Source organism: Pseudopipra pipra, chromosome 1 (genome assembly GCF_036250125.1).
Source record: "Pseudopipra pipra isolate bDixPip1 chromosome 1, bDixPip1.hap1, whole genome shotgun sequence".
NCBI lineage: Eukaryota > Metazoa > Chordata > Aves > Passeriformes > Pipridae > Pseudopipra > Pseudopipra pipra.
In genome coordinates this window covers 130,530,019-130,544,496 of record NC_087549.1, presented here as the reverse complement: position 1 = coordinate 130,544,496, position 14,478 = coordinate 130,530,019, and the positions used below count along the sequence as shown (strand labels likewise).

General features: G+C 39.9%; 1 protein-coding gene across 8 annotated transcripts in view; it reads left to right on the top strand.

The window, feature by feature from the left end:
* Positions 1–14,478, top strand: part of DYNC1I1 (dynein cytoplasmic 1 intermediate chain 1) — a 188,105-nt gene that overhangs the window by 21,396 nt on the left and 152,231 nt on the right. For 3 of the 8 annotated variants that reach the window (XM_064677031.1, XM_064677057.1, XM_064677025.1), the window contains exon 4: positions 377–467. In XM_064677031.1, the coding sequence (XP_064533101.1) occupies positions 377–467 (91 nt within the window). Of the gene's footprint in view, positions 1–325; positions 468–14,478 lie in introns of all 8 variants that reach the window. The other 5 variants (XM_064677039.1, XM_064677017.1, XM_064677006.1 and 2 more) reach the window with 2 other exon arrangements.

Here is a 14,478-nt window from a genome sequence, read left to right as displayed (position 1 = left end):
TTGACAAGACAAGCCCCTGATATTTCTTCATACCTTTAAAATCTTTTGCAAGTCAGCTTCAAACCAGACCCAAGAAAACAAGTGGTGTTTTATTTCCACAGAAATCTTCTCCATTGATTAGCTGTAGATTTCCATTGGGCCTTCAGTCCTGTCTAAATACATGTCAGTTTTAACACTTCCAGGAGACTTAAAATTCACTTGACTCTCTTCCTTTTCTTTTTCTTTCCTTCCTTATTTGCTTTCACCATTTCAAACTCTCCTACTCCTTCATCCACTATCATTTTGGTCCATTGGTTTTGATTTGTCTGACACTGCTCTTCATCAGTGCAGTCGCTGCATGTGTTAACATGGGATACCTGTTATTTTCATTATTTAGTCCCAACCCCTATGTCTCCCTCTTCGAAATCAGTGAGCACACCCAGTGACGCAGGCAGCCAGGACTCAGGGGATCTGGGACCCATAGGAAGGTAAGACACAGAGTCAATAGAATTGAATAAATGTGGTTTTTTTCACTTCGCTCTTATTTCTCCATTTTTTCCTTTTCTTCTGTAAATAAGAACATGCTGTATCAAATGTGTACTTATGTTTCTGCATTTTCCACTGTGTGTTACCATCCAGGAAGACTGGTCTCAGATGTGAGGTAAATAGATGTATGCAGCAAGCAGATCTTAAGCTATGAGCCCCAAACCTCATAGTGGAAGCAAAAGCTCCACTTACACTTCTAAAATGGCCCACAGAAAGCTCTCATTCTGTGTGGAAACACACTAAAAATAGGGGGAAGTGCCTAGAGGTAGAACCTGTTATTTAAATTCTCTTTGTTCAGATAACCAGTCCCCTCAGAAGTTCTCCCCCGTGTTACACCAGGTTGCTTCAGGTTCCTGAGGCTGCTCATCAGGATGTGGCAGGGAGGAGCTTGAACAGGAACAGGCTGAGACATCCCAGGACCCACTGGCAATTCTGCTTTGGAAACTCTGGATATTGGAGAGTTTCATGCAGAATGGGAGGGAAGTAACTCTCCTCTTGTTAGAAAGGGACAGTGGTGTGTGTGTGAGGGATGGTAACAAGCAATCTTCTTATCTTTGTCTGCACGGTTTAAATAGAAAATCCCAAAATAATTCCTACTCTGGAGCAGAAAAGAAAGGAGCATGCTGCTGGTAAAGGAGCATATGTTCAAGTAAGAAAAAGTGCAGGCAGCTATAAGTTATATTTTGAGAAATGTGAAACATGAGTCCTAATAGCTCTTTTTGTATCAAACTAATTCAACATAGAGCTGCCAGCGCATCCAGATCTGTGAGCCAAGACTCTGCTAACGGTTTGAAAACACAGTGATTGCTTTCTGCAGTTAATGGTGCTCAGCTGACATTATAACTCCACAGAAACAAAATGTAACGTGATAGAACTTCAGTTCATCCGATTTCATGCCACACCAGCCTTCTGCTTAGAAAAATCACACTTCTCTAAGCTGCAAGTATGTTGTGTCCCCTTCAGCCGGATGCAGACGCCGTCCGTTGTGATGTGGAGGCTGCGCATCTGCTACTAAAATCGGCTCGGCCTTGCTCCCACATCTATCCTCTGGAAGAAATGGAGGTTATTAAATGGAAAAGCCCTAGTCTGTGAGATGTAGCAATTCAAAACACAGAAAACAGTGCAATGCTGCCTTCATAAGTAAATGCAGTAGACTTCAGCAAATCAAAGTGCTTTCAGTAGAACAAAAATAGTTTTAAAGCAAAGTATAGCCTGCTGTTCGGGATGAAGTTATTTCCCACAGTCCTATGTGAAGCTATGACAAAGCTGGGTGGAGAATTCTGAATTCCTGGTTTTCCTCTGAATCTTAATAGTGTAACTTTTTTACCGTTAGGATAATGAAATGCTCTTGGAAGAATTTATTTTGCTGACCTACGCTAGCACTTTGGCTACCTGTTCAGCAACAAGCAATGAGAGCACATGACCATGTGTCCTTTCAGAGGAGAATGGAGTTTGTCCTCTTCTTCAGAGCTTATGCCGTACTGCATTGTGGGGCTTTCATTTTGGATGTATTTTTTGGCGTGTTATGGCCGTACTAGGAATTCAGTGGGAATCCTAAGACCTTGCTTGTAGACCACCAGTTTTCTTGGCATCCTCTCAGCTATTGAAAGGGCTGTGCCACCTGCCAGGATGGCTGCTTGCAGATGTTTGCCTGGAGCAATTGGTTTCTGGCAACAGAAATATGATAATGTCTGGTCCAGGCCCTGGGGAATGACTGTAACTAGTGGATAGTACTGGGTGGCAATTAGTCAAATTAGAGTCACTGGGTGCAAGTAGATGCACTCAGTGTTTGTGCATTTATGATAGAGCAGTCGAACTCGGAGAGGAAGGTATTGATAGACCTGTCATCACAGCAGGTAAACAAGAGGAGAGCATTTCAGCTTTCCTGAGAGATGCTTAGACTGTGCTTCTGACTTACTTTGACTACTGTATATATTAATGCCTGTTTATCTGTAAAAACAAAGTTGTCCTTCATTTTAATGTGTCCTTCTATTTCGAACTCTATGATAGAGAGGGCGCTTCTGCTGGATTCCCTGTCATACCATCATGCTTGTTAGATCTTTTGCTTTTCCTCTTTCTGCTGTGAATTTTCTGTGCTAGGTTGAGCTCAGGATTTAGAGGGGAGGAGATTAGTTTCAAAGCTGCTAATGCCCCAATCTCTGTGATCACAGCTTGTCTGTCATTGTTGCTGCTAACACTGCTGCAGAAATGACGAGCTCACACAGCCTGGCAGAAATCCTGCTTGCAATTTGATTACTCATTGCTGAAGTGTTCCCCAGAGGAAGATACGGATATTCAAAAAAAAAGCTGTGAAGTCACAAATTTTGGCTCACTACATGAGAGCTCTGTTGAAAGCTTTGAAGAATGCAAGAGATCTTCATACGTTCCCATATGAGGGAGCAAGTTCTGTTGCAGAACTAAATTGTGTTCATACTTCCTTGAGTTGTTAGTACTTCTGGTAGTTGTGAGACTTAATCTGTTGGTCCCAATATCACCAAGTATACCTGAGGTATGCTTTGATCAGCAAGCACCTGTGATTCCTTATGTAACAGTGAATGTAGTTCTGCCAGAAACCCAGGTTTCTGACATCTGCTTTTCAGGAAGGACAATTGATAAACTGGAAAGTTTGAACAGTGTTATGTAGTGGTAGTCCTGGAGACAGAGACCTCACTCAGTCTTACTTTGCAAGATAAAAACTGACTGGTAACTTGCTCACCAAGTGTAACAGTTATATGGGGAGGAAACAAGCTCTGGAAGGCAAGGTGTAAGAGCAGCAATGTGTTTGATATTGAAACTGGATAAATGCAAAACCAGAAAAACTCTGTGAAATTCAATAATGAAGACAAATTTACCTAAAGACTCTATTGGATCTTCTGTCACTGCCTGTTGCTCATTCAGGATAATCTGCCTGACAAACAGGCAGATACTAGGTCAAACAATAACTCATTCATGAAAGTTGTGCAGCTCTTTTGTTGCACAGGAAGAAAAGCTGCATGGTCACAATGGTCCCTTCTGCCATGCAACCTATAGACTAGTAGTGCTGCTGTCCTGCAGGACCATTGTCCATTATCTCCAGCACAATAGCCAGAGCAGTGTTGTCTTTTCCCTGGTGCCATTCAGCTTCTTAGGGGATGGTATGAGGCGGACTGTGTAATAGCACTAAGTTATGGAATTGTTTCTGTCTTGCACAGCCCAGGTTTCTGTGGGGTTTTTTTGCTGCTTTATGTTTAGTACTATTTAGCTATTTGTCATAACCTTTTCACAGGGCATAACACTAGGTTTCAGCAGCATTCCAGCTTCCCTCTGAGCCATGACGGTAACTGTAAGAATAAGCAGATGTTAGATGAGTAACAGTTCTAGAAATTGCTGACTGAATGCTTTCAGTTGAACAGGAGAGCCAAATATTTTTTTAATTTTTTTTTGTGGTCTTGGGGATCATTTCTGGATAGGTAGAGGTGTGTCATACTTTGATTCTGGTGCTGCTCTTAGTTATCAGGCTGCACTGAACAATTCATTGGAGCCCAGCTGTTGCTCAGAGAGCAACTTGCCTATCTCCACATTGCTTTGCACATTGCAGTTCGTTTTTCTGATGCCTGTGTTTCTTGTGCTACACAGATAGGACAGGAAAATGACATCATAGCCTGACCTGTCTCTGAATACATGGGTTATTGGTTCACAGGGCTTTCTGTTATTCAGATATGACTCATTTTCCACAAGACAATGTTGCAAAATCCCATGAAGATCTCCTTGGAATAGAGTATGCTTGGCTCTTTCAGGATAAGTATTTTGCTTTGTTTAGTATTTTGTAAGCATTTTGATGATTCCCAGTGTCATATTGCTGATAGTCAGCTTATACAGACGCGCACAACTGAAATGTAGACTGGAATACATATGAAGAAAAGGGCTGAGGTAAAGGCATTTGCCAAGAGCTCCTGTGCCACAGCATGGTGTGAAACAAATTTACCTCTTCAGGACTATTAATATGGAACTTCTTCATGATAACTATATGCATCTCCCTAGTGGATACTCTGAAATTTTGCTACCATAGTATGCCAGAGAGGATAATAGATATTGTATTAGAGCCATCGTAAAACAGTGCCCACAAAGAGGCATGTTTTACTACTCAGTATACCTTAGGCATTCATAAATCTCATGTTCATAGCACTCTCAGCCATGAACTCCAGATTTGAGTCATCTGAAGAAGTGTACAAGGACAAACCTTGTACAATGCCTCAAAGCCAGCAGCTCAATACCGGTCTTGTGGGCTGAGCAGCTCCCTGGAAAGGATATCCTGGCACAGGTAGGGCCAAAGCACATGTGCTTTGCATGTCAGCTCAACTTTAGATAGCAGAAATACACCTGTGCTGGAAGGATGTGCTGCTGTGGCTGGGTAGATTTCAGTGCTAATAACAAGCCTGTGTTGGTATGTATTCCTGTATTACTTGCACCTTGTCATGTGTTCACCCTGTCCTGTGTTCACCCTGTTCACTGGCATATGGCACACTTGGAGTTTGTGGACCAAGGTGTGATTTATCTGTGTGGCCAATTTTGCCCTGTATCCTTCACTGCTCCTGTGTGTTCCTATGTTCCTGGGAACATATAGCATGTTCCCAGCTAGCTTCACCATCCTACAGTGTGTTTGCACAGTAGCGTCCTATCTATTGTTGAGCTGAATTGTGTGGGCGTGCGTGCAGTGGAGTGCCCTGTGTGCAGCACTTTCCACTGTGCACTGAGGAACATGAGAATCCCATTAGGCTGGGTGTGAAGTTTCCCACCTGCCATCTGCTCAGTGAACTGCACCAGGCCCAGCTGCCCTGGATGTGTAAAGGTTAATGGTTGCCTTTCTTTCTGCAACAGTTTCATCTGTGCTCTTTTGCTTTCTAACTTGGGTGTTTTGCTGCCCGTATGTTTAGATACCCGATTATTTTGTGGGCTACCATAAAGACAAAGACGTAGGAAACACTTTTCATCTTCTGGTGGCTTCTTTCAGAGGATGGTTGATTCAATGTGGTATTTTATCTGCTGTAAAATAGCGCAAGGTGGATTATTTTGTACTATTTCTCTCACAGTCCATTGAATTGTTTGGGTTTGTCTGGCTACAGCTACTCACTCTGTAATTATTGTTCTTCTTTGGATTAGGGCATTATGTAATACTTAGTTTAAATAGTTCTTACCTGAATTATGTTGTCATTTGTTTGATATCACAGGTTTTGAAATGTGTTTTATGCACTGATATCGATTAGCTTCCTTCAGTGTATGAAGTTCACTTACAGTGAAGCAGGGTCAGTCCTTCTTTAGATGAAACTGTAAATATTTAATGAAAATTCCTGTTAGAATGAGTTTGAGCATTAGGTAGCAAAGAAAACAAAAAAATAAAGGGAAATTAGATTTCTCAAAGAGATTTTGTAGCAGTAATATGCTGGAGAAGTTAGACCACTCTGGAATCCCGATTGTCTCATCATCACTAGTTTTCTAATTCTACCTAAAATACATTACATGAGCAATCCTAGAAATAGAACAGCTGTCTGTAATGCTGGAGGACTTTTCTCTGAGGAGCAGTATTGACTTTGGCTATGGCTCTTGGCATAATTTTTTGTCCACTCTGTCAGTTCATCTTGCAGTTACTGTGACCTCTGAATGTTCCCAGATGTATTCCAGAGAACATAGTAGCAGCTGTCATATTTGGTTGGATGTCCTTACTGATAGGGAGTGGAGAGCATGTCTTCTTCTCTCCCATTCTATTTTGAAGTTTGCTTCCAGTATTAGTCTGCATTCATGTATGTTTTCATCAGATGTGATTCTGAGTTGCTGCCATCTACCATGGCCACTTTGAGCCATTTAATTATAAAAGGAAATGCACTAGGATATGTTTTCTTTCACTGTGTTGATGTTCACCCTCAGTTTGTATTGGCTCAGTGCAGGAAGAAACAGATGTAATTCCAGTCCTTTTTCTGTGCAGCTTGTTATTTACTCACTTTTTTATAATTATTTGGTGTTCTGCTTTATAATGCAGCATCTAAACAACACACAAGTCTTGTTTTAATCCTACATTGCTTCATGTAGGATTACACAAACACTTCCTACTTCTCAGATGCACAATCAAAAGAAAAGAGGTAGCTCTAAAGCATCTGTGCACCAAGTGAATCAAAGCATGTCATTATTTTACAATTTTGTATTTAATCTTGCTTGCCATCAGTCAACTAAAAAAACCAAAAAGGCATCTCTATTCCAGTGTGTTCTTACCACATATTATTTTAAATCAGAAAGATATTTTTTGTTTGCTGATGTCTCATGAGTGCATCTAGATGTCATCAAAGTCTTTAGGTTCTGTGCTTTTTAGGGTTTTTGCTTGAAAAATCAGAATTGGTAACTCAGCTTTTATTTTCAATGTTTTGTTTTTAAACAGCTCCTTTCCTAGAATAGTAATATAACACAACCACAAGCTGAAGAAAGGTATCAGAATGCCATTCTCCCTTTTAAATGCCTAGTTTGCTGTTTAATTAGACAGAAGAGAAGGCAAAGGAAGAAGGTGGATCTTGGTCTCTATTTAATTTATACAGAAATGTTGGATTATTGTAGTAAACCATCTTTTACAGTCCATGCAGCGTATTTCCTATCTTGTGGAAAGTATCTCTCATAGACATTAACAAAATCATGTTCCTGTAAGATCTGCTAAAACCACTGCTAACAGAACCATATTGCCTCGGGCTTAGCTGCTTTATCATTAAGTAAATGCATTTGACAGGTTCTGTGCAATGATGCTGTTTCATTACTGCCACTCAGCTTTGCACGACCAGCATTTCATTGTGTTACCAGGTTCAGAAATGACAGGGATCCTTCTTCAGTTGCACCAGGACAAATGGGCCTGTATTATACTTCCTCAGGAGTAGCAGCTGTAACAGTTATTAGCAGCGGATTATTTTCTGTATGGTGGGGTTTTTTTTTTTAAAATCAATTTATATGTACAAAATGGCTTTTAAATGGGTGCTTTAGTGGCATACTTATTTCATAAATGGGTTGAGCCAAAGGGAAGCACAGAACAATGTAAAGACTCTGAGGGAGCTACAGGAAAGACTGAGGGAAAATAACTACTTTATGGCAAACTTCACTTGAATGGTGTTTTATTCAGAAAAAGAAGGATTGTAACCCTAGGGACTGTTGTGTAGTCTTTCACAGTGGAGAGTCATGAGAAATGTCTGTTTGGTGGCTAGAGATAAACAGGACAGCCTGTGGGATGCTGGCGTTGCATCTCTGTTTTGGTGGCATTGGGCTTGGTATGGGATGTTTGCCATTATATGGTAAAACAGAGATTAATACCACTCAGCTGTTAAATTTTTCCCATTTAGTTTTGTCTTGGCACACATGTTTAATTTTACAGTCTTAGGGGCCAAATCATGCCTTAAGCCTTCTTGAGCCGAATGGTGATGGCATCTGTAAAGCACTGAGAGCGTCACTCTGGCTGTCTCTGCTGGCTTTGCCCTGGGAACTCTGCCGCTTTCTAAAGCGATGCTGCAAATCTCTCACACTTCCCAACATCAGCCCGTTTACAGGATAGTAACATGGGTGACCAGTCTTCCTTACATGAGCACATTACGAGTGGCTGTGTCAAGTTGTTTACACATCATGGCTTGCCCTGCACAGATTAATATACAAAACTGGAGGATGGCAGATTTCTTATATTGTTTTCAGTCCTTTTGTCCCTGCAGAAGAAGAACCAAAGTCCTTCTTTATATTCAATGTATATTTAGCCCTAAAGCCTCTCCCTGCCACTTTTTAAATTCTTTTTTTAGCCTATAAACAGAAGCAGACACCTTAGGGACTGATATTTGGCAGTTGCTTTCAAGTGTCTGTATATCTGACCTAGAAAGTAGTGAGTGTTTTTCAGTGTGTGCCAGTTACAAAGTCAGAATGGTCCATATTAATTAGAATCATCTGCAATCCTTTTAGCATGTGAGCCTGTGGCATCATTAAGGATTTTCATGCTTTCATTCCTAAAGCATGGATAGAGTTCAGTCCTCCAGATCTTTGATTATTTTTCTCATTAGCAAGCATCTCCATGCTGTAAATTAAAGGAGAAGGAAAGATTGCCATTCCCAGGGTGCTTCGTAAAGTGCCTTGGAAACCTGAGCCCCAGCTGCATCCAGAAAATATAATATTAATTTATAAAGCCCCACTTAACCATTTAGGTTATCAGCCCAGCTGTAGTTACTTCTCTCTAGTTATTTCTAAGCATATCATCATATATTTAGTCAGACAATCAGATGATTTTAGGGACTAAAACGCTAATCCTCTTAAAACAAAACAACTTATTTGCTAAGGCCAGCTCAGCTTAAACCGTTCTCTTGCACAGAATTTATTCTTGATTTAATTAAATTTAGTAAGATCACTTCCAATGTTAAACCGTTTAACATAGAGTGGTACAGTTTGTGCATTCTCCTTCTCTAGCCTATTAAAAACACCCTTAGAAAATTCCCATTCACAATTTTATCTGGAAAAATAAAAAGAGGCTATGAGTAGCTATTTTGTTAACTCAATTTTTAGGAATTTTCTTCAAATCTGTAAAATGGGAATTGCTGCCACTGGCAAGATATTGATAAATCTCCCTTTTTTTTTTTTTCTTTTTCAAGAAGTTTCAAAACAGTCTAAGCATTCCATATTAAAGTTTTCATAAGCAGAACTTACAAAAATGAATAATTTTCCATTTAAAAGTGATTTTGATCCAGAGATTTTAGTTGTACTTATTTACTTTAGTAATTCAAACTCAGAAAATAATTTCTGAGCTGGTCTAACAAAAGTCGGATCATTGGGTCGTGACAACTTTTGAGGTTTTGACTGCTAATGTGAAAAATTTTTGTTAGCTCACACAGTGAGCTCTTTTTTCAACCGTAGCTGTGGAAAAAGATCTCATCCCCTTCTGGAAGGATTTTGCTGGTTTTAGAGCAAAATGAATTGTAAAAGGAAGGGAAACGCTAGCTCTTCTTCCAGCTAGTAGTTACTGGATTTTAGTACTGAAGGAAAATTGAAAATTTGCTGACATCTTGCACCTTCTTCTTCAGCTGAATAATACCAGACCTAAAAATTGTAGGTTCTAGCCCTTGTGTTACCCTCTTTGACTCCACTGAAAGGTTATGAATTACCTTTCCTAGATTTGACTACTAAATGTAGATTTTGTCTTTTATACATTTGTACCCAAAGCCCCTTGATGTTTATAAGAAAACTTTCCTTATATGTGTATCCGTGTAGTCTGTATCAAAGTGTCCTAATGTGAGTACAGTGGTTCCTTCAAGCATCTCTGAGAGCATATAGAACTCCTCCTGCCAAGTTCTTTCTTTACATTTGTGATCATTTGAGTTCTGTTTTGTTGCATATACTCTTGGTATGAAAACCAAGATGAAAATAGTGTTTTAAAAAAGAATTTTGGGGGTTTTCTATAGGAACAAAACAACTTGTGCCTTCCCCCTCCTGAACGTGTTTTTTATTACTGCACTTTCAAAATGACCGTTCATGATATCTGGCACTTTGAGTAAATCTGTGTCAGTTCTAACTGTTTGACCTTCTGTCCTTGCAGATCCAGTCTGCTGCCTGCAGTGACCCTCCTAATAAACCAGCATAAATTTACAGACTAAGATTTATGTAGGTATAGCATATAAATTGTGAGAATGACAAGGTTCATTACATTGCCAGGAGACTATATTCTTTAATGTAGACCTGAATCAAAGGAAAGATTTTAAATATAGCAGATAAATTCAGCAGATTGGATGAATTTAACTGCTGATTTAGTTAGTGGAATTCTGTGAAATGGGAATCAGCAAGGTGTTGGTCCTGTTCTTACAATTGTTCATTCTGATTTAAGAGTCAAGTGGTTTTTGAAAACTATTAAATCCATTCAGCAGCATAGCCTTGATTTTAAAAGAATTTTGAAATATACTTGTGTTTTAAATATTATTTGTCCATAATTTTTCACAAATATGCCTAAAATATAAGTAAATAGAGTATTTTAAACTCACGCCATTCTGAGAAGGGCTGTTATGTTTGCCAGGCAGCTGAAAGATAGCACTGTGCTCTCAGGGAGGTCAGAGTTGCTCTTTTTATTGGTGAAAACTGGAAGTCAGAGGTGTCAGCCTGCTTGGAAGTGTAAATGCAAATTCAAGCCTCTGACTGTGCTCCAATAGTGGTGCCAAACTCCTTCCTCTCAAAATGTATTATGGCATTTTATTCTATGATTAGCAGTCCTGCTCTGAACACAAGAAGGCACAGGGAAGTCAGCAGACTTCTGCTCTACAAGCACAAGTGAGTGTCTTGTTGAGCGTCACAAATCCTCCCTAACTGCTGATGGCCATCTTGCTTATAATGTGCCTCAGAAAACAAGGAGCACAAGGAAGGTATTTTCTTTTTGCCAATCCTTTCAAAGTGGAACAGATCTGCAAAACAGAGCACAGATGGCAGCAGAATAGTGGCTTAAATGCAAAGTATCTGTTGAGGCAAGTGGTACTTTTCCAACTCTGAGTAGTAGCTTTGAATATCCTTTTTTTGATGTACTTTGTTTTGGAGATACATTTTAAATGTACAGAAAATATCAGAAAGTGAAAACTATAGTGGAGAAAATAAAATTATAAAAATATAGAGGGAAAGAAATAAAAACAAATCGTTTATCTCTACACAATATATTTTTAAACATCTGCAGTAATTTCTCATCATCAGTTTCTTAGTTCAGATCTATTTAATCAGCAGCAAATTAGGAACTTTGGAGAAATTGACACAGCAAAGTAGGCAGAACTCTAAAATTTTAGCTAAATATTTAGGCAGCCTTAAATTCATTCTGACAATATTCAGACATTTAAAAAAAAAAAAAGAAAGAAGGCTAGATACATGATAGATGACATGTTGAAATTGCAAATAATACTGGATTGCAATTTTGTGACAATATTTGCTATTATATTGAAAAAATGTGTTCAAACACATCTTAATGTTTTGTTCTGTTGGTGATTTTAAAATAGGTCTCATATCTTACAATTGTTGCATCAAGTATTTTTAAGATTATATGAGTTGGGTGGAACCTGGTTTTCAGTACGTTATCTGTGTACAGGTGCACAGTGGTTAATGTAAGCAATTCTCAATCTTTTGGAAACTGTAATCCAGGATTAAAATTGTAATTTTAAAGATCAGGCTCCTCCTTACATCAAAGTCAAAAGCAAGAATCGTGTTATTCTCTGCAGTCTTGTGCTTTTTTGGTTAGCTTTTTTTTTCTAGTTCACTTCTTTTGCTAGTTGCATTTGAAGTTAGAAGGAAAGAGAGCATGAAGCAGATTGAAGCCTGTGTGCTCTCAAGTAGCTCTCCCGTCAGTGCAGACAGCCCCTTGGGTCTTCAGCAGGAGCTGGCAGGGAGATGGAAGGGAGAGCTCAGAATCACACAACCAAGGTGAGAGGGCACCTCTGGAGATCATCTGGTCAATCCCCCCTGTTCAGAGCAGGGTTACCTAGAGCAGGTTGCTCACACTGTGCCCAGTTGGGCTTTGAAAGATGGAGACTCCACAAACTCCCTGGTTAACCTCTTCAAGTGTTTGACTACCCTCATAGTAACGATGTTTTTTCTTAAGTGGAATTTCCTTTTCTCAATTTTTGTCCATTGCCTTTTGTCCCGTCACTGGGCACCAACAAGAAGAAGAGTCTGTCTACCTCTTCTTTACTCACACTCCCAAGTCACCCACACAAGTTAGTTGGCTGTAGCTGCCAATTTCTTTGTGGACAACCACCTCTAAAACCTACTCATAACTGGAGTCTAAGTTGGGGACCTGGAACAGCTGCATGGAGCAATCTCCTATCTTTCTGCTTGCATGCAAAGAGCTCACAGTGATGTTTACTGGTGGAGCACTTCATTTGGGTGCCTGAAGATAGCATAAATACCTACTGCAACATCAAGACCCCCTACTACCGCAGATGGGGAGAATGGGATTAGTCACTTTCTCATCATTTTAGAAGCATTCCTTTGGTAAGTGAAGGTGCCTTGAGACTTCATGTGCTGTGGGTGACTCCATATGCTGTGGGAGAATCCCACCTTCATTTCTGGTCTCTTTGGTTTAGTGACAGCCTCTGCTCTGCTTAATGGGATTTGCTTTTGGTCTCTGAAAACCCTAGCACAGCTTAATCTGTGGAGTCATGGCACAGTCTGTCACTGTATTTTAGGGTTAGGAGGCCATTGCTATTTCCCCCACAAAGGGTCATTTTAGGACGCTGTTGTTACTGCAAGGGGAGATGCTTGGTTTGGGACCTGTCAGGTCTAATGTTGTTTCATTAGAGACACATATGAATATCTCAATTCAGCAGATACCTTGGGACTCAGTACACTGTCAGTGCAGTTTTCTCCTGGTCTGTAGAGCACAACAGCTCTTGGTGACAGGAGATGCCAGAATATGGTGTTTTGCTTTCCTTCAGTTCTGCTTGAAGGTGTGATTTGCGATGCTGCAAAGAGATTTCTGCCCTTCAAGAGGCCCCCTGGGAAAGCAAAGTTTCCTTTTATTCCTGTGAGTAGTCTGTTTATCAAAAGTGTGAATTTTCAGGCCTGGTTACTCTTGACCTGGGAAAGGGGAGTGGGAGGAGAAAAGAAGTCATGCAGAACACATGTTCTGCAGCATCAGCAACAGATGAGGGAGGATTTGATTTTGGCTACAGGGAAGAAGAGTCAGAACTAAGCTGTCAGTATGTTGCACACTATTTGAATGAAAAGTGTTGGCTTGGGGCACTTAACGAGAGCCAAGTTCTACTGTGATATCACTGATTCCAGATATTAAATATCATTTTATGATGGTGATTTAATAAGTTTATATATTGTCACTGATGCCTTACGTGTTTCATACACTACAGCTGAGGCCAGACCCAAAGTTGCTTAAAACAGCTGAGAAGTTCTCATGGATTCCAGGCTGTTTCAGATGTCAGACTCTGTGCTTCATTAATGCATTCCAAAGTTGGAAAGTTTTCAAAAGGTTTCAAATGTTTTATTATATCTTTATTTATTTTAGTCTTTTCCACATTTTTAATCTACATAATTGACATTATACAATCAGAATAAAATCTTCTGGAAGTAAGGTTACACAGAGCATTATAACATATGGCAGAGTGCCTGATCTTCCACAGTAATAATAGTACAGAAAAGGGAGTGGTTCTGTTCAAGTTCTGTTTACCTCCCACCTTAAATTTCGCAATGGTCTCTCTTCTCTTAGAACAGTGTCCTGAATATCTTTCTAATGCTTTGGACATGAATTCAGAATAGATAAATGTAATAAATTGCTTTACCATTGTGGTGGTTTGAAACTCCCAAGAATCTAATTTTTAAGTTCAAACCCCCCCCTCCCACAGTTCACCCTTGTGAGAGGGTTTAGTGATGGTATGGACTTGATGTCTTTTTCACCTCATGTGGAGAGTTTTCAGACAAAACACAACCATTCATTATTGGGGAAAGGGGAAAATATTTACAAAGGTTTATTTACACCCACATATATATTTACATTAAATTAAATTTCTCCTTTTCTTCAATGAAAGTCCAAGAAGAAAAGAGAAAAGTCTTTCTGTCACTCCTCAGGCCACAGTTCCTTCATTTCAGTTTTTTGTGGCACTTGTTACTGTCCTCCATTTTTCCCAAGGGCAGCAGATTTAAATATAGCAGTCAGGACTTTTGTTCTTACTTTGTGGAAATTTCAACCCCGAGCCCGAGCCTTCAGGGAATTTCCTTGTAGATCTTCACTCCTCTTGGGTTAGAACATTGAAGGCAGCTTTCAGTTCAGTCTTACCAAAGCTCCTTTGCTCTGTCTCAGCTCAGTAGCATGATAGAAGCAGCAGCAGCAGCAGAGGGCATGGCCACCTTCTCCGCATTCCGTCCTGGCTTGGCTCTCAGGACAACTCCAGGTTTTCAGCTCCTTTCTCTCTCTCTCTCTCTAGCTGCTGCTGCATTTCGGGACTC